Genomic DNA, 18,299 nt, shown 5'->3' on the forward strand with positions numbered 1-18,299 from the left:
ACCTTACACACTATTTCTGTTTCAGCTACAGAACCGGTGAAGATCAAGGTCTTTTGTGCCTGACTTGGAACGAAATCAAGCGTTTGGAGTAAAGTAGAGGTCTTTTCACATTCCAGGCAAAGATGTACTACCTGTTAATGAAATGCAGAAACAGTGGGATTTTTAAAAAATGTTCAAGGTGCTCCAGTTTTACTTTTTATGGCAAAGTCATAATTTTAATAGAAAAGAAGGTATAGAAAAGCAATATAAATTTAAATACACAATTACAGATTTGTATGTGAAATTAATGCTATAATCTTTTAATATTAGGCCATGAATAAAGGTTACTTGCTTGTGCTCACCAACCCCCCACCACACACACCCAGGACTCTTTACCTGCTGGACGCTGCCATAGAGGGCAGCCTCCTCCATGGCTGTGATCACAATGTAGGGGTCGTTCATGAACTCTTTGATTAACTGCTCTATATGTCTGTTCCAATGAACTCCAACTGCAACAATCTGATGTGGGGCAGATTCCCTTTCTTCAACTTCAATATTTTTTTTAAAGTTATCTAATATAGGAAATATCTAAAAAATGAGCATAATTAATTTCATTTTTATTTCAAAAGAAACTAATAATTAGAACATAAAAGGTAAGGAATGTATATTTTCCGTTCTCAGAGTGGGAAAGGTCTTTAAACATGAAAGTAAAAGAAAAAACTAAAAAGGAAAAATGTTTATGTACAGACAAAATTAAAACAAACATCTAGGTAAATACGGGCAACACGGGTAACAAAGGATGAACAGCCTTATATAAAAACTTCTACGAACTAGTTAGAAAAAGATGATCCCAGTGAAAGAAAACAAGCGAAGGAAATGAACAAGCAGCTCCTAGAAGAATGGGTACAAATGGCCAGTATGAATTAATGCTCAATTTAACAAAGTAATCAAGGAAATACAGATTAAGCAAATCAGATGCCACGTGTAACATCAGCCTAGAAAAGAAAGCTGGACGAGGGCCTCCTACTGCCAGGGGTGCAGGCAGTGTGGCGTGGAGGCACACTGCCAGAGGGAGTGCAAACCCATCTACACTTTCAGAGTGCCACTGAACAAGGCAGTGTTCCAGATACTAGCTTTGCAAATAAGAACTGAGACAGTCAGTAAGTAACAAAGCCTGGGCTTGACCTTGGGGCCACTGCTGCTCCCAAAGGAATGCTCCTGATCTTCATGTTACACTGCTTCCAACAAGTGCCTTATAAGAATTCATAGCCTTTGGGGTTTCCCTGGTGGTGCAGTGGTTGAGAATCTGCCTGCCAATGCAGGGGACACGGGTTCGAGCCCTGGTCTGGGAAGATCCCACATGCCGCGGAGCAACTGGGCCCGTGAGCCACAATTACTGAGCCTGCGCGTCTGGAGCCTGTGCTCTGTAACAAGAGAGGCCACGATAGTGAGAGGCCCGTGCACCGCGATGAACAGTGGCCCCCGCTTGCCACAACTAGAGAAAGCCCTCGCACAGAAACGAAGACCCAACACAGCCAAAAAAATAAAATAAAATAACAACAACAACAAAAAAGAATTCATAGCCTTTGATCCATTAATCCCCTTCCTAGGAATTTATCCTAAGAAAACATGTGCAAAAAGATGTTTCTTCAGCTACACACATACACCCAAATGATGCTAAGTGTCCAAATATTAGACAATCAGAAAATAAATTATGTTATGTCCACAGGGTTCAATACCACACGGCCAGTAACAATCAAGCTAGAGAACAGTTAGTAGCAATACTCACAATGCTGTTCACTGAAATGCACGTTACAAACTAATACATAAAATAAGGTCCTGATATTATTAACTATATGTATCAATAGACACAGGAATTACAAAAAGGAAAGAAATACTCTAAAATCGTAACAGTGGTTACCTCTGAGCATAAGATTATGGATGTTGGGGTTTTTCAAGTGTTCTTCTCTATTTCTCAAATTTTCTAAAATAAAATTATTGCTTACATAACCAGAAAAATATTGATTATTTTAGAAAATTTCCCTGGGAAAGAAATTTTGCTCTTCAAAGAGAACTTCAACATTGGGTAGAAAATTCAGATAAACGTTCTCTCCTCTTAATTACAGCAGTTAAAGGGAAAAATGTTTTAGATTAACCAGCTTCTTCCCAACTAGACACGTTTCCTGACTCCTAAAAGACTTTAATTTTACATATATATATATAATATATATATATTTCTGAGTAGTAATGACATCTAAATAAATGCCATACTTACTTGTTCATTAGCTTCAGAGAATAATACTTCCACCTCATCCAAAATAAGGTGACAGAGTCTGAGAAATAACAAGCTTTGATATTTGAGAAGTCTCAGGAGGCTATGTGGTGTTGTAACAATTACATTGCCTACATTTTAAAAGAAAACACAGTTAACGCCTTAGATTTTCCACAGGTTTTTCTAACATTTCCTTTGCTAAGAGCTCCTGAAAGGCAGGGGGTGGTTTTAGTCAACAGCTAATAAACAGTAAGTGTTTAATAAATAGTTTAAATAATAGTTTAATAAATAGTTGATAAATGAATGAAAAGACTTAGTTTTCTCAGTAAAACAGATGTAAGCTAAGAGTAAACCTTCACCACCTACACTGATCGGTAATTGACAAGTGAGGTCTGGCTGATCATCACACAAGCCGGGGGTCAGTGTTGGCTCCCAGGCCTGCCTGAACAGGCTTCCACTGCGTTCTCTAGGGAAAACCAAACAGCTTGGAAAGGATGCTTACACCCCCTTGGAAGCTTCATATTTTTGGCTTCGTCTTTGTGGAGTCCGATTGTTAATACCACAGGATGAACAGGCCTGGAGGACACGCTATAGTCTCCCAATAATTCAAAAATTAACTGGGCCTTTTTCCACCCAGGGCACACAATGACTGCCAGAGGCTGCAAAGAGAAATAAATTCACATAATTTTGGACAAAGGTTAAGAATCAAAGACAGTGTATGTAAAGCATGCAGAACATCTCCCTGTACAGAGTAAGCACTACAAGTTTTTGCTATCATCACTGTCAGGCAGGTCAGAAAAGTCAAAATACAATTTCATTAGAATGGATTCAGACACACTGACTCAGATTCTGCTAGGGCTTAAACTATGCACAAGTATTAAATCATTTAGTCCTTAAAGTCCCCTTACAGGGTGAGACCTATTACTACCTCATTTCACAGATGAGGAGCCTAAGGGACAGAAAGGTGAAGTTTGCTGCCCAAGGCTGCACAGCTAATATTCAGTAGAAGCAGGATTTAAAGCCAGGCAATCTGGCTCCAGACCTCCTGCTCCTAAGCACAAGGATGAACTGCCTCCTGAAAGGGGCCTTGAAAAAGGTTAACATCGCTTCCTTAGGAGATTAAGTTCCCTATTGCACCATCTGACCCCTGCCCTCCACTATCCCACAGATATCTCTCGATATCTGCCTGCCAAACACCTTCCTGGACACGTGCCCTCAATTAACTGAAGACAAGAATGAGTCTCCTCTTTCTTTTATGCAGATGCAGGCAAGCGCCAGCTTCCAGGGCTCACGCCTACATGCAGACTGACCCTGGAGATGCAGAAAAAGCAGAATGGACGCAAGGGGCAGACCTGGACCTTCCTTTCTGGCCCTGCCAGGGGTCTATCTCAACACAAGCTGCATCTCGTCAATGGGCTCAGCTGCTACCTGACTGAGTGATATAAATGTATCCATTTAACATTATTAAGTCAATACATCATAACACAGCCAACACAGATTTCCAAAGAGAACTCATTAAACTACACGGCATAATCAGAAAAATAAACTAGTATCTTTTCTAAGATGAAATTCGAATTGTCTTTTGTACTGCTATTTTTCACCTTATAATGAGTGATGGAACCATCTGTAGTGTATCTTGGGAGAAGATCTGAGATGGGTCTCATACACATCAGTTCACCTAACAGCCAAAACCCCTCACCATCATTTGACCCTCACATCCAATTTCTTTCCTTTCCATCATCCTTCTCAGCTATTATCTGATTCTTATGAGTGGGAAAAATAAAGTGGGATTATAAAACAGTGTGGGGTTCTGTGAAAATAATTTAAAGAATAGGGACAAGATGACAGAAATCCTAAATTCCAATCCCACTTCTTGTCACGCTTGTCAGCAGGTAAGAACTTTTACCAGTAACTTTTCATGAGCTTAATTCTCTCACCTATAAAATAGTGAAAACAATACACAGCCTGACCATCTCAAGGGTTTGCCATGATAATTAGGCGAATCGAATCAGTGAGATAATCCTATAAACTGTACAGTCACCACTAAAAGCCAGGGCTCTCCCAACTCAGCCGACGGCTCACAACTAGGGGTTCTCGGTAAGAATCAGTGTGAGAGAGTCAGTGACTGTGTTGAGAGAAGAGTTTCTCATAGGACGGTCTCTGTTCTGCCAGTTTTAATGTAACTTAAACTTGACCAAAGGTTAGGTGTCAAATTTAAAATAAATATTTAATCCACTTTGTTGTTAAACAAAAATGTCTTCAACTTACTCCATTTCTACTCGGTAATGACTTGTAGCAGCCCCCTGTTTGCAAAATCGTAAGCAGTGGTGGAAGGTACAACAAAGGGTCATTTCCACCATGAGAAATGACCACCACGTCACAGCCACGTGCTATGGGAGGCCAAGAGTAAGATTCAGTGTGGCTGGGGCCCGGAAACTTATTTCTCTGAAGAGCCTACAAAACAGCAACAACAACCAAAACAACAATAAAGCCCAGAAAACTAATAAACTCCTTCTCATTGCTCACTTTACCCCAATAACGAGTATACATTGCTCAATCTGGTAGTTTCCAAGACCTAACTTAGTAAGTCCCCCCTGAATCTTTTCCAGCGGCAAACTCCTGCTCAAAGACTCTTGCTTTTCTGGGCTCCAAACTGAAAGGATCCAATCAGCAGTCTGTTGAAGCACCAGGCGCCTAATGCTCACCAGAGCCAAGACGTGGCTTCTCCTCCTCCTGACCAACTGCTGGTGCATCAGCTCCACTTATAAAGTTTTTTAAAAACTTGCCTTTGTTTGCTTATTTTTCTATGTAATTCGCTGTCATCGAAACCTCCCAAATGTTCCACAGAGGAGAGTTCTCCAGCCACCCTGATGAGATCTGCCAACAGGCTGAACTCATCAGCACCGTCCTCTCTCTGAAGGTCTCATCCCCCGGCCCTGAACCCCAGCTGCACTCGGGACTGGGATCCCCCTGCAACATCACCCTTTTTGCTGCAACTTTCTCGGTTGAATTTCTTGGTTTGGTGGAGAACAAATTTTGGTAGCTTCTCGACAAAGGGTACAGGGGAAGGAAATTTGAGATTCTGCACGTGCGAAAATGTCTTCATTCTATCCTTACACTTCAGTAATGCTCTGAGTACAGACCTCTAGGCTGGAAATAACTTTTCACGAGAATTGTGGAGTCACCGCTCCTCTGGTGAACCGTGGAGAAGTCGGAAGTCACCCTGATTCCCGACCCCGCCGTGGGATGGGTTTCTTCTCTCTGGAAGCTTTCACGGTCTCTGAATCCCTCCAGCTCAGATGCTGCGCAGCAACGTGTCTACGCTCTTGCTCCTCGCTTGTGCTGGGTCTGCGGTCGGCAAACTCTCGTAATTTAGGAAGTCATATCCATTAAGTAAGGAAAGTGTCCATGTGTTATTCTCAGAATTTTCGGTCCTCTGCCGTCATTCTTTCTAGAAATCCCACTCAGATAGGAGACCTCAAATTGACCCTCAAATTCTCTTTTCCCCCCATTTCCCTCTCTTTGTCTTTGTGTTCTACTTTCTGATTGTTAACTTCTATTTTACCTCTCGTATCTACTGTTTTTTATTTCTATAGCATTTTTAATTTCTAAGAGCCCTTTTTATCTCTGACTGTTCCTTTTTCTTTTCTTAATAGCACCCTATTATTGTTAAATCCAAGCAATATCTTCTCTTATCTCTGAGGATATCTATTTTCTAATGTTTTCTTCCACTCCTAACATTGTTTGTTTCTTTCAGAGTTTTTTTTTTTTTCCTAGGTTAAGGCATTCTTCCAATATCCAAGGATCCCTGATGTCTGCTCACATCGAGGACACTGAAAGCTGACTATATCCGCAGGCAGGCAGAGCTCGTCACTATGTGAGCGTCACACCACTGCAGGGGGACAGGCAGCAAGCGTGCATTTTTACTGTGAGGATTCACAAACAGCATCACCGCAAGGTCATTCTCTAGGGCCGTTCAGTTTCTCCAGACACAGCCTCCAATCTCCTTCCTGAGAAACTGGCTGAAGATGTTCAGGAAACGAGGCAGGGAGTTCACTGCCCTCCCCATGTCACTCCTCCCTCCGGTGGTCAGCCATCCTCGGCTGCTTCCTTTCTGTCTTCCAAAAGCCTGTAAACATTTCTTGTCCAATAAAGGCTCCGCGCTCATTCTATTCATCCTTGTAGTTTTTGGGTTTTTTTTTTTAACTTTTTTTCAATATCAAGAGAGAAGTAGATAAAGATTTATGATCTAAACTGATGATCTAAGTGAAACCACAGGTCTATAAAGCAATTCTGAAAAGAATACTAAGAAGTACATTCTAATTGCCCTGACTACTTGTGCTCTTTCTAAGCCCCTTTTCAGCGGTGCGTTTGAAAACTTATTTCAGAAAAGCACTTAGGTTTCTCCACAAAAGAATTATTCACTTATAAGAAGTTAACCTGGACTTTAAGAATAAATGAGAAATTAATAATAAAATCTTAAAAGAAAATTTCAAAAGCAAAGAAATTATGTAAATGCAAACTTAAAACTGTTTTATTAAAAATCTTTCTACGTCAGAGCAGGTCAGTACTCCTTCACAAGTCTGGTCTGAGCCCCGTCACCTTTTTCAGGCCTGCCGAGAGTGGCGCCGTGTTGATGGACAAGCAGGGCTCCACCCTGGTCCGCAGAACGACCAAGGGCAGCCGGGAGCCCGACCTCAGCTTCTGCAACTAAGAACACAGATGTTAGATGGCTCTGCCCTGCGGTGTTAGCACAGAATACCAAGAACTTTATGGAAATAAAGAAGATATAAGAGTTTGGTTTCAGTGAAAAACCCTAAGTTTATATGCTTATAAAAACCCATCAAAATTACCAAAATAAAAGGAAAATTATCCATTACCCAAAAGAGCCATGTCTCTAAAGCAATAATTCATTAGATAATTTCTAAAAGGATGTCGTCAGGCAAAGTCCTCCATGCAAGGAGCTTATCTTCATATCTCAAATCTAGAGGGAGGAAGGGGAAGGATTTAAAGAGTAAATGGTTTTCTTTCTCTTGCGGGTGTTTGCCATACCTGCTGCAGATGAGAGATTCCATCGGCTCTCAAAGGATCAGGATTTAGAAACTGCAATAATCTGTAAAATAATTAAAAGGATAATTTGAAGAAAAAAGGAGTGTTTATATTTCTTCAGCTGAGCTATTATTCTAATTCTTCCTTGATAGAGGTAAAATGAACTCTGGCTCCCAAGGCATGGCTATGACGTTACTGCTTGTTCCGTTTTGCCGTGTCTATTGCTACGTAAGAGGCCACGGGGGTCTTGCCAGTCTCATGCCTGCCCCCTCTCCCTCCCGCACCGGGCCCTGCTCTGTGGACACAGCACTGCCAATCCCAGGACCACTTGCTCTGGACATGGAGAAAGACTGCATGATCACTAGGTCATCTCATGTTTCTTCTAAGAAACCCACTGCCTCCTTCCTTTTTTGCTGTTCGATCTTTAATCACTTCAAGGTTCCCTGGAACCCACCATAGACTGATAGAATAACTGATGTCATTTCACCAGTGGGTTCTAAGTCAAGGGCATGTAGCTAAAAGAAATGAGCTGCATGATAACGCAAGGTCTTTGGTTCCAAGGAAAATAACCTGTTGTAGCACCACGACTTTCAGGTATTAGGTGGAGGGATGCCTGGGTAAGAGGATGTCAACTCTGGCACATTAACAGCCACCCCCAGATCCATGGGCTCCATGGCAGCCTTCAGAGCCCTCGGCCCTGGACATGGTGAGGACCTCCTGCTGGGCAAGGGGACATCACAGGGCCACAGAGTGGCCTCTGGGAAGTCGGGACACCAAAATGGCTGTAGGGTCAACACCCTCTCCCCAGTCATCTCAGGCCAGTTAGTGGGTGCAGTACAACCTACCCGCTTCTGAACTGTCTTAAACACTTTGTCACTCTGGTGGTTTCAGAGCAGCCACAGTTACTTGGAATGTAAGAGTGTTTTTAAGCTAGTAGGGTAAGAAATCATAAAAATTGGTATGAAAATATTTTGTGGAATAAACAGGTATAAAATGAAGTGATCACTCTATTGTTAACACCTTGTAAGAGAATACTTTGTGAATCTGGCAGGACAAAAAAAAAAAAATCCTGAAGTTCTACACTGCAAATAATTAAACAGTTTCTCCAGCAGGTGGCAGATCTATTTAACATCAGAAAACTGGGAAGCAAGCAAGCACCAACCCATATAAAATCAACAGCCCCAAAAGATCGACTATATATAATTTGTTTCATAAAACTGTTCACTTGACAAGAGAATCAGGAACAGGAGGTAGAGAATGACTATTTACAGTGGAACAAAGCTTTAAACAGAAAAATCTACTCTAGTAAATGGAGAAGAAAAAACTAACTTGTGTATATTTATTTATTTACTTTATGGGAATGCAGGTTTGAAATTAATAATAAAATCATATTTAAACTCTTCCTGCTTATAATTTTTTTTACAATTATTTCAATTAAAACTTTAGGCCAAGAAAAAAATCCGTACTTCACACAGCCGTTCTTCTCATTGTATTCCTTCTTCTCAGCCAATCTAAGTGGTTTCTCATTTGACTTCTGACATAAAGCACTAGAAATCAAAAACATTTATTAAAATTTCTGAACCCATTTATCCCAAACCTCAAAATACCGTTATTTTCTGGGAGAAAATTTAAGAAGTTCCACTGGAATAAGCTGATCAACTTAAGTAAATTCTGTGAGAACTGAAACTGAGTCCTCTGAGTATGAAAACCATTTTGACAGTCCTGGGGCTGCCAAGAGGGAGCAAGCCCACTACATCCTCTCTTCCTTACTGATTACAACTAGAAACTTGGGATGAAGTACGCAACTACAGCGGAGAGAAGTCAAAATGTGAAAAGCCACCAGAGCTATGGAGAGTTTCCTGGCTTTCTCTTGGTGTTGGGCTGAGGGCAGCCTGAGTTGCAGAATGGCGCTGAAGATGCAGACATCAAGAACCCTGAGAGAAACTCTCTACCGTCATCCCTTAGTATCTACAGGGGACTGGTTCCAGGAGCCCTGCGGATACCGAAATCCACGGATGCTCATAGAAGATGGTGTAGTACAGTCGGCCCTCCGTACCCAAGGGACCTGTGTCAGTGCGGATGCAGGAGCTGTGAATAAGGAGGGCCAACTGTATTTCAAGCCAGAGACCAGAGAAGGGCCTTAAACCAGAAGATGTAAGGAATCCCGACTTTCTCTCCTCTTTTCCTCTCCTGGCCCTGCCCCAAGGGCAGCTCTGATCACGGAGCTGCATGCTGCAGTGGTAATGGCAGTGCGGTCACTTAAAACCCTGAGAGAAAACTTCTCCCTCCCTCTAAGGAACCAGGAAATAGGGACCCAGTAGTCTAAAGCCTGTACAAGGAAAATCCCCCTCTTTTTCCCTCTCTTATTTCTATTGCTATTTTATTACACAAGCAGCCCCAATCACACAGAACTGCATGGTAGCTTCTCCACAAGAAACCATCTATATGGTCAGAAGAACAGGGAGAGAGAGCATCTAGAATATGGCGAATGTGAGGAAAATCCTGGAAAAAAAAAGAGATAGAGAGCTGGGTGGTGGGGGGAATCCCTTATTTCTGTTTATGGCCCCAAAAGAAGTCCCACGCTCACCCCAAGTTGAGCATATTCAGAACAGACCCAAAACAGTGTACCAAAGACTTGGAAACAGTGCCGCAATCACCACACACGGCAAGTGAGACAGAGTTTGAGGTCTGAACCTTAAGGAAGTGATGACCTCCTGCTAAAACAAACAACAAAAACAACAAAGTCAACATTCTCCAGAGGATTCTAAACCAGAGTCTCATACCATAATATCCAAAATATCCGGAATGCAATCCAAAATTACTTGACATACAAAGAATCAGGAAAATCAGATAGACTGTAGAGAGAAAAGATAATCAACAGATGCCAACCCCAGCACAGCTCAGAAGTGTGAGTTATCAAGCAGCTATGATAACCGTGCTCCATAAGAAAAGGAAAGGTGAGCACTGTTGAAAGGAATGATAAGAACCTTCCTTTCTTCTCAGCAAAAAAATACAGATTAGAAAAAAATTAAATAAAAATTTTATTTAATTATGAAATATAATACATCAAATAAAAAATTCACTGGATGGGCTTATTAGCAAAATGGAGATGACAGAAGAGTCAATTAAACACAGATCAGCAGAATTATTAATGTGACAAACAGCAAGAAGAAAAGGTTGAAAAAATGAACAGACCCTCAGGGACATTTGTCTCATAAGAGTCTCAAAAGGAGAGCAGAAAGAGATGAGTGCAGAAAAAATATGTGTAGAATAATAGCTGAATACTTACCAAATTTGCTGAAAAGACAGAAACCTACAAATGAAGAACCCTAATGAACCCCAAGCATAAGAAACATGAGCAAAACTACACCAAGACATGTGAGACAATAATTAAATTGTTCAAACCAGCAATAAAGAGAAACTCTTAAAAGCAGAGGAAAAAGACATGTTGCAAACAGAGGAACAAAGAAAAAAGAGGATGGTAGATTTTGCACTGGGAACAATATGAGCAAGCAGATGGTGGAGCAACACCTTTAAAACAAAGGGAAAAAGAAATTTAAACCTTGAATTCTATCCTAGCAAAGATTTTGTTTTTTTAATGAAGCTAAAATATTTTTTCAAACATACAAAAGCTGAAAGAATTCATCACCAGCAGACCCATAATACAAGAAATAGTAAAGGAAGTCCTTCAGGTAGAAGGAAAATGGTACCAGATGGAAATCTGCATCTACATAGAAAGTGAAAAGCATGGATGGTAACTACATAGGTAAATACAATAAGATAATTTTTATTATTATTTATTTAAATCCCTCTAAAAGAAAAATCACTGTTTAAATACAAACAATAATAGATTCCAGCATTTATAACAAATGTATACATAAAATGTATGACAACACTAGCATAAAGTCCAGAAGGGGAGAAATGGAAGCTTCCCATTTTAAGATCTTACACTATATGTGAAATGTATAACATGACAATACATCCTTTCTGTGACCTCATTAGTATCACTGACATGGATCTTGATGAGGACAGGGTTACAAAGTCTTTGATGCTCATCTTCAAAAATATAACAGACCATTCTTTGCTTTCCACCAACTTGAACTGTCACCTGGCCCACATTTACCCATCCTTTACATCAAGACAATGTCACTGGACCTGCCTTACAGACACAACTTTGTCTGATAAGGTAACAAGGAGACGAGAATCACTACCACTTTTTGGTCAACTGTGCTGCTAGCCAGTTGTCAAACATTTTAATTTTAAATTAATATATGTTTAATCGATATTTCCAAGGTCACTCTTTTTTTGAAATTGAATATTCTTCTATCATCAATCTTATAGAATGCTGTATAAAACAATATTATACTTAAGTCTCTAGTCAATTACACTGGTTTTCAAATCATACCTTGCTGCTGGTATATCTGGATCGGCATATATGGTTATGCCTCTTTTCATTGGCCAATACACTGAAGATTCAGCACACTGTAAAAAATTTTTTTTCAGAAAGAATAATTATGCTAACATGATATACATTCTTGAGGAACCAAAATTCCATGGGAGATATTCTCATAGACAACCATCCCAGATAACATTCAGGCAACACAGATATGAAGAGACCAAGAACTGGAGAGCTGGGTGATTATGCCACTGCTATAACCACTAGATTGAAATGTCTAAATAGCAGGCAGCTGCCTTTTCATATAATCAGTATTTAAAATGTCCTGGAATTATTTTCACCTGTCTTTTCAAAAGATCTGGAGGGACAGGTTAGACTTGACCTTAACTATCAGAGTGTCCCATAATTCCAGATTTTTACACCCTTGTTAAAATGAGAATAAATACCCAATTTTGTAGAGTGGTCAGTAAGCCAAGAACAAGGATTTGAGTTTAAAAGTGTCTCCCACTTGGAAATTTTATTTATAAGCCATGATTACTAAATCTTTATAAATTTAAGTAATTTATAAAAGTCTCTTCCGGACTCACATATTCCTTTTGGGAAACCCTCACATCATTTTATTCAAGGGAAAGCAAATTCAGGTAAATTTCTTATATTGCCCTTTGTTTTAGGGTCAAAGGGCATGCCTTTTATTTTTGTTTGTTTTTAAATACATGTTTTTAGTAGATAATACATGCATCTGGTATGAAATACATAAAATACAAAATCATATACAGTGAAAATTAAGCCTTCAAGAAAATTAAACCACCCAGGTTTTCTATGCCTACCTAGAGCTATCTCCTTATTTTCAACATGGACTTGCAGAAATACTCAATGCATTTCAAGAGTATATAGTATATGTAACATGTTTTTTAACATGAAGAATAAAGCATGCTTTTTCTTTTCACTTAGTAATATCTCTGGGAGATAATAGTAAACATTGCAGCTCATTAATTATTTCCAGTTCTCCTTCTGGCTAATCAGCAGGAATGTACTTCTATGACCCTTTGCAGTTACATGATCATATGACTTGCTTTAACCAATGATACATAATCAGAAGTGATCAGAAGTGACATGTGTCACTTCTGGGTAGAAGGACTTTATAGCAGGTTCATAATTCTCTTTTCCCCTCATCCCCCGCCACTACGATTATGATGTCCTAGGTGATGAACCCAGGTCCTTGAGTAAGGATTACATGGAGCAGAACATCCTCCCTGCTTCAAGAACGCATACTGTATGACTGCAAAATAAAGTTTTGTTGTGTTAAGCTACTAAAGTTAAAAAAAAAAAAAAAGAACAAGGACTTGACAAGGGAGGAGCCTGAGTTACCCTGTTCTTTTGAAACAGAGCAAACATGTAAACTTATATTTTTTCATGAATGAAACTATCACCGCCATATTTTTGGTTCCTAGAAGATTTTAAAGGAGAATATTCTAAAATGAACATTATATGAACTTTGTATTTAATGAACATTTAAAAATACCACCTTATTTACATCTTTTAAGGAGATGCACTGTTGTTTCTTTTCTGATTTTTTTTGGGGTGAATCTCTCAATGAATCCATATTACACTTTATAGCTGTATCTGCAAAATACAAATAGTAATAAAAATTATCGTAGAAAGTGTTATTAATAAATAGAAAATAGGACAAAAAGGATTATACTAGGGCTTCCCTGGTGGCGCAGCGGTTAAGAATCTGCCTGCCAATGCAGGGGACACGGGTTCAAGCCCTGGTCCGGGAAGATCCCACATGCGGCAGAGCAACTAAGCCCATGCGCCCCAACTACTGAGTCTGCGCTCCAGAGCCCACAAGCCACAACTCCTGAAGCCTGGGTGCATAGAGCCCGTGCTCTGCAACAAGAGAAGCCACCGCAATGAGAAGCCCGCGCACCACAACCAAGAGTAGCCCCCACTCACCACAACTAGAAAAAGCCCGTGCAGAACAACAAAGACACAACACAGCACCCCCCCAAAAAAAACCTTTAAGAAAAAAAAGGATTATACTAAAAAAAAGTACTATTGTAAAACCTTAATATATAAAATTGTTATGGAATAGGATTTTTTTTTAAATTAAATTAAATTAATTTATTTTTAGCTGCGTTGGGTCTTCATTGCTGTGCGCGTGCTTTCTCTAGTTGCGGTGAGTGGGGGCTACTCTTTGTTGTGGTGTGAGGGCTTCTCATTGGAGTGGCTTCTCTTGTTGCAGAGCACGGGCTCTAGGCGCGGGGGCTTCAGGAGTTGTGGCTCGCGGGCTCTAGAGCACAGGATCAGCAGCTGTGGCGCACGGGCCTAGTTGCTCCACGACATGTGGGATCTTCCCGGACCAGGGCTCAAACCTGTGTCCCCTGCACTGCCAGGCAGACTCTTAACCACTGCGCCACCAGGGAAGCCCTGGAATAGGATTTTGTGTTATACTTTACTTGAGGGGATTAAATTTAAAAATCTTGTTTCAACCCTCATTATTAAAAACTGTTTTAAAAATTCCTTTAATGGCTAAAAATTAACCATAATTTATTTTCCCAACTTGGCAGAATCTATTTTGCAAAGAAGGTCACAACGTGACTCCCAACACATGCTGTTCTTACAATGTGACTTTCACACTTCTGCCACAGAGAGATGGGCTCATACTCCTTTCCCGATTGCCTGGGTGGGCTTGTAGACATGGAAGGGGTGTTATGGGACTTCCAAAGCTAGACCACAAAAACATCATACACTTATGACTTGCTCTCTTTGATGCTCACATCTGAAACCCAGCCGTCACGCTGTGAGGAAGCCCAAGCAACCACATGGAAAGGCCACTATACGTATTTCAGATGACAGCCCCAGCTGAGACAAAGCAGACTTCAGATCAAAGAATATTATCTGAGATAAAAGTGTCATTTAATAATGACACAGATTAATTCATCAAGAGGACATAAAAGTTCTAAACTTTCATGTACCTAAGTAACAGCTTCGAAATACATGAAACAGAAACTGATAGAACTGAAAGGAGACAAAAATAAAACAATTGCAAAGTTGGAGACATCAACACCCCTCCTTCAGTAGTTGACAGACCGGTTGACAAAAAAAATCAATAAAGACGGAGAAGACCAGAACAACACTATCAACCAACATGACGTAACTGACCTTTATGTAACGCTCTCCCCAACAACAGCAGAACATACATTCTTCTCAAGTACACACACAGCCTTTTCCAAGTGAGACCATATTCTGGGTCATAATACACGTTTAATAAATTTTAAAAGATTCAAGTCATACAGATATATAATACCCAACTGAGAATCTGGAACAACTTAAGGAGTCAATAAAGATAGATAATACAAGCAGGAAAAAGAAAAGCGATTAGAATCTCCAAGAATAAATAAATGCTGTAATCTTATATTTACCAATCTTACATTTCAAAACTCAATTTAACTTCCAGGGGGCTTCCCTGGTGGCGCAGTGGTTGAGAATCTGCCTGCCAATGTAGGGGACACAGGTTCGAGCCCTGGTCTGGGAGGATCCCACATGCCGTGGAGCAACTAGGCCCGTGAGCCACAACTACTGAGCCTGCGCGTCTGGAGCCTGTGCTCCGCAACAAGAGAGGCCGCAATAGTGAGAGGCCCGCGCACCACAATGAAGAGTGGCCCCCGCTTGCCGCAACTAGAGAAAGCCCTCACACAGAAACGGAGACCCAACACAGCCAAAAATAAATAAATAATAAATAAATTAAAAAGAAAAACAAAAACTCAATTTAACTTCCAGTTTTGATTCCAGCATGTAAGGAGTTTGGAATTCACCACTCCATCATAACAATAAGTAAAAAGCTAATCCAACTGAAAAATAACAACTCTTATTAGATCTGACCTAAAAAATGAGGTTGCAGGGCAAACCTCTTCCCCCACAACTGGAGAGACAGATGGGCGAAACAGAGAATCACAACTGATGTCAGCAGAAATCTCCACAGGAACCAGCACTGGAGCAGGAAAATCTGAACTGTAATTGACCATTTCCTGGAGGCTCAGGGTGGGAAAGTAAGTTAACAATTCCAGGAGGCCCCCAACACTTTTGTGAATCTTACCTACTGGAACTCTACCAGGTTCTCATAGTGAAGATCATATAAAAATCCCCTTGGGGCTGCCAGTAGGGGAGGGGAAAATTAACCAATTTGAAATATGTCACCGCATTCTGTTCTCAACAAGGCTGGGCCTCAGGAGAAACTAACCAGAGCCTAAACTACTGGGGCTTTACCAGAGACTAATAGCCTTGGGGGAGGGGAAATACCCAACTCTACCTATCTACCCCCTCCAGCCATCCTGTCCCCCCTAAAGCAGGAGAGGCGGAGGACTGAAAAGCACATGTGAAGGTCACAGCCCAGGGGCACAGGCTCGCAAAGATGGAGATCTAATCGTAGCATTATAGACTGCTTACCCTTCCTCTACATCGTGTATTACAACCATCTCTCTAAAGGCCTACTTTTCACCCAGTATATCATGTCTGGTTTTAAACAAAAAAATAAATTACAAGGCATATCGAAAAGCAAAGAAGGTGACAGTTTGAAGAGATAGGGCAAATCAGAACCAGAGTCAGACACAGCAGGGATGTTGAAATTATTACACCAGAAATTTAGTACAACTATGATTAATATGCTAAGGGCTCTAATAGAAAAAGTAAACAATATGCAAGAACAGATGGGTAATATAAACAGAGACATGGAAATTCTGAGAAAGAATCAAGGAGAAATGCTAGAGATCAAAAACACTAACAGAAATGAAGAATGCCTTTGATGGGCTTATTAGTAGACTGGACTCATTTGTGGAAAGAATCTTTGAGCTTGAGGATATGCACATTAGAGAAGGAATAAGTGAAGGCAAATTAAAATTTTTTCTTTTTGAAAATAGATGTAATAGATAACAGTTTGTTCAAAATAATAGCGACAATGTATTTAATTACTTATGCATATACATATAAAAATATATAAATATACATAAATTACACACACATCTATGTACACTTATGAATGCATGAAATGAATAATAACAATGATACAATGGACAGGAGGGAAGAATTAGGAATACTTTGTTATTATAAGGTACTAGCAACTACCCATAAAGAGGTATAGTGTTATTTGAAAGTGGACTTGGATTGGTTGTAAATGTATATTGCAAAATCTAAGGCAACCATTCAGAAAAGTGAAAAAAGAAGTACAACTGATATGCTAAAAAAGAAAACAGTATCACACAAAATGCTAAATTAAAGCTACAAATGACAAAAAATGGAAGACAAGAACAAAAACAAAGGGAATGAATAGAAAATAGTAACAAGTTTGGCATATATTAATCCAACTAAATCAATAATCACCTTAAACAGTATTGGTCTAAATACACCAAATAAAAGACAGAGATTGATATAAATCCTAGCAATGTTTTCTTAGGTCAGTCTCCCAAGGCAAAGGAAACAAAAGCAAAAATAAACAAATGGGACCTAATTAAACTTACAAGCTTCTGCACAGCAAAGGAAACCATCAACAAAACAAAAGACAACCTACAGACTGGAGAAAATACTTGCAAACAACATGACTGATAAGGGCTTAATTTCAAAAATATACAAACAGCTCATACAATTCAACATCAAAAATCAAACATACCAGTTAAAAAATGGGCAGAAGACCTAAAGAGACTTTTCTCCAAAGAAGACATACAGATGGCCAACAGACACGTGAAAAGATGCTCAACATCGCTAATCATCAGAGAAATGCATATCAAAAGCACAATGAGGGACTTCCCTAGTGGTGTAGTGGTTAAAAATCCGCCTGCCAATGCAGGGGACACAGGTTTGATCTCTGGTCCGGGAAGATCCCACATGCCACGGAGCAACTAAGCCCGTGTGCCACAACTACTGAGCCTGCGTTCTAGAGTCCACGAGCCACAACTACTGAAGCCTGTGCGCCTAGAGCCCATGCTCTGCAACAAGAGAAGCCACCTCAAAGAGAAGCCCATGTACCGCAACAAAGAGTAGCCCCTGCTCGCAACAACTAGAGAAAGCCCACGCATAGCAACAAAGAGCCAACACAGCCAAAAAAAAAAAAGCACAATGAGATATCACCTCACACCTGTCAGAATGGCCATCATTAAAAAGTCCAGAAACAATAAATGCTGGAGAGGGTGTGGAGAAAAGGGAATTCTCCTACACTGTTGGTGGGAATGTAAATTGGTACACACTATGGAGAACAGTATGGAGGTTCCTTAAAAAACTAAAAACAGAGTTACCATATGATCCCGTAATCCTACCCTTGGGTGTGTATCTGGAGAAAACCCTAATTCGAAAAGATACATGCACCCCAATGTGCAGCAGCATTATTTACAATAGCCAAGACATGGAAGCAACCTAAATGTCCACTGACAGATGAATGGACAAAGAAGATGGGGTACATATATACAATGGAATACTACTCAGCCATAAAAAAGAATGAAATAATGCCATTTGTAGTAACATGGATGGACTTAGAGATTATCATACTAAGTGAAGTCACACAGAGAAAGACAAATATCATATGATATCACTTATATGTGGAACCTAAAATAT

General features: G+C 40.1%; 1 protein-coding gene across 4 annotated transcripts in view; it reads right to left on the reverse strand.

Moving 5' to 3' along the window:
• Positions 1–18,299, reverse strand: part of TDRD12 (tudor domain containing 12) — an 81,697-nt gene that overhangs the window by 30,435 nt on the left and 32,963 nt on the right. For all 4 annotated transcript variants that reach the window (XM_082437563.1, XM_082437564.1, XM_082437562.1 and 1 more), the window contains 10 exons: positions 13,222–13,319; positions 11,706–11,782; positions 8,767–8,847; positions 7,304–7,364; positions 6,854–6,961; positions 4,520–4,705; positions 2,754–2,910; positions 2,255–2,382; positions 376–567; positions 3–131 (listed from right to left, as the gene is read on the reverse strand). In XM_082437563.1, coding sequence (XP_082293689.1) covers positions 3–131; positions 376–567; positions 2,255–2,382; positions 2,754–2,910; positions 4,520–4,705; positions 6,854–6,961; positions 7,304–7,364; positions 8,767–8,847; positions 11,706–11,782; positions 13,222–13,319 — 1,217 coding nt within the window. The remainder of the gene's footprint in view (positions 1–2; positions 132–375; positions 568–2,254; positions 2,383–2,753; positions 2,911–4,519; positions 4,706–6,853; positions 6,962–7,303; positions 7,365–8,766; positions 8,848–11,705; positions 11,783–13,221; positions 13,320–18,299) is intronic.

This window comes from Balaenoptera physalus (genome assembly GCF_965194825.1).
Source record: "Balaenoptera physalus genome assembly, chromosome: 19".
NCBI lineage: Eukaryota > Metazoa > Chordata > Mammalia > Artiodactyla > Balaenopteridae > Balaenoptera > Balaenoptera physalus.